General features: G+C 35.5%; 1 protein-coding gene across 1 annotated transcript; it reads left to right on the top strand.

The window, feature by feature from the left end:
* The first annotated feature begins 589 nt into the window (after window positions 1–589).
* LOC136270184 (uncharacterized) lies at window positions 590–1,965 on the top strand. The gene has a single exon (XM_066066941.1). It carries the CDS (start codon window positions 745–747, stop codon window positions 1,948–1,950), a length of 1,206 nt encoding a protein of 401 aa, XP_065923013.1. The 5' UTR covers window positions 590–744; the 3' UTR covers window positions 1,951–1,965.
* Window positions 1,966–2,331: the final 366 nt, after the last annotated feature.

Raw genomic sequence — 2,331 nt, 5'->3', positions numbered from 1 at the left:
AGCGAGTCGCAAGTATTGGCGAATCTTACAAGCAACACCATCTGCTCAGAATGTTCCGTATTAACTTTAGATGACATCCCTGGGTCTATTCTTTCAAAAGAACCAGAAAAGTGTAAAAAATCAGAACTAGAATGGTGGATGAAATGCCGAGGATTCTCATTTAAAAAGTCGGACACAAAAGCGCAGTTGTGTAATCGGGTCAGGCATTTATCGGCGTGTACAACATTCACAGTAACGGACCCAGATCCCGGGCATTGTCACTTACTGCAGAAACAAATAAAATGTTCTCACTGTAAAACAAACAAACAAAATGCAGAAAAAAATAAAATTCATAAGGAAGATGAAAAAACAAAAAGTTCTCTTACATGTACTAAACAAGCGCAAGCCTGGAGTAGAAGTACGGTCATATTACCGGAAACTTTCTCACATATTATGATATCTGAACATGCTAAATCATCAGGAAAAAATACACAATATGTAGAAAAACCCATTGAAAAAGGTTATAAATTTTTTTGGGATGGTTACATACATGATGTTACTTGTATGAAAGAAAACAACTCTGTACACATCAAATGTAAATGTTACCGTTCACAGAGGAAAAATGAACAGCCTCATTCTCTCTCAGTCAAACTAAATTCAAATTCTGGCTCTATTGAGTCAGGGAAGTGCTCCTGTGTTGCTGGTATAACAGGCTTTTGCAATCACATATTTGCTTTGCTTTACACAATTGATCATGCCAAAAAAATGAAGCTGACTGAATTTCCCTTAAATAAGACATGCACCCAAAAGCCTGCAGAATGGTCTAAATGTCGGACGGGTGGAATTTCTTCAGAGCCCATAATGGAGTGCCGTGTCGTGAAACCAAAATATGGCTCTCAGTCTACAGGAATAAAACCTACACTGTATCAATCAACAAGAACAGACATAGAATATCCTAATGGTTCAGATTTAGCAACAGGTTTAAAGACTTTAGGGGGGAACTTGGCATTTTTTTCTGTTTTTAATTGCAATGACACAGATGGAGTTAAGACCAGACTAGGAACAACTGTTCCAGTTGGTAGTGTTTTAAGTTATCAGCTGTCATTAACAGAGCCAAATTTTCATGTTGCTGAAAATATTGACTGCACTGGTATACCAGAATCTAAGGAAAAACCCCCAGAGGACCCAATACCATTCCCATGGGAAGAAACCTGTGAGCTTGAGGTTCCTATGGATGTCCAAGATGAATTTAAACTAAAATTAAACAATACAGAGGCAACTGAAATCGAGAAAAGTACAAGAACACAAAGTTTATCAGATAGATGGTTTAACGAACGCAGGAATAGGCTGACAGCCAGTAAATTTGGGCTTGTAATGAAAAGAAAAACAAAAAATAATCAAAGTTTTATTAAAAATACAGTGATTAGCAAAAAAGATCTTTCAAATGTCCCCTCTGTAAAGTACGGAACAGAAAATGAGGAAAAAGCTAAATATAAATATAAGCAGTATATGGAAAGAGCAAGGAATCCAGTACAAATCTACAGCAGTGGTCTTTTTGTAAATCCAAAAATTTGTTGGGCAGGAGCTTCTCCAGATGGAAAGGTATTTGATGCAAAGTATGGCCTAGGCTTGTTGGAAGTCAAGTGTGCTTATAAGCATAGAGATATATCTGCAGTTGATGCTTGCTGTGACCCAACATTCTACTGTGAACTGAATGACCAAGGTTTACCATGTTTGAAAAGAAACCATCACTACTACAGCCAAGTGCAAGGTCAACTAGGAATATGTGGTGCTCGCTGGTGTGACTTTGTTGTGTATACTAACAAAGGATTGATTATTGAACGCATTGCTTTTGACAAACATTACTGGACAAGTATGATTAACAAATTACATGAGTTTTATGTTTCACAAATTGTCCCTGTGCTCCATCAGACTCGAAGTCTACAAAGTTGTCATTCAGATTCATCCTGAATTTGACATTGAACATTGCAGGTATAATTTGAATAAAAAATAGAAAATGTATTTATGTCTTTGTTTATTATTCAATAACAGTCAGTTGAATTTTCCTGCAATATATACACCAACAAACTGAAACAAGTATCATTAACATATATTATGTACTATCGAAATGCAGCATAAACAGTCTTTCTTAACTAAATTACAATGAATTTATATAACAACTTTTGTAATTTAACAAGTATACTTCAGCAGTCATTCACTTATTCCAGTCATTATTAAAAGATAGTTACACATAATTACATGTACAAATGATACTCATTACAGGATATCAAGACACAGAAATAATAGGTTCTTGAAACAAAGTAAGAAGTGCACACACTGTCCAAATTTGAT

Source organism: Magallana gigas, chromosome 7 (assembly GCF_963853765.1).
Source record: "Magallana gigas chromosome 7, xbMagGiga1.1, whole genome shotgun sequence".
Classification (NCBI taxonomy): domain Eukaryota; kingdom Metazoa; phylum Mollusca; class Bivalvia; order Ostreida; family Ostreidae; genus Magallana; species Magallana gigas.
This window is presented reverse-complemented; position numbering and strand designations above follow the sequence as displayed.

Excerpts from the sequence above, each read along its gene's own strand:
- LOC136270184 (XM_066066941.1), top strand. The coding sequence starts at position 745 with ATGAAGCTGACTGAATTTCCCTTAAATAAGACATGCACCCAAAAGCCT.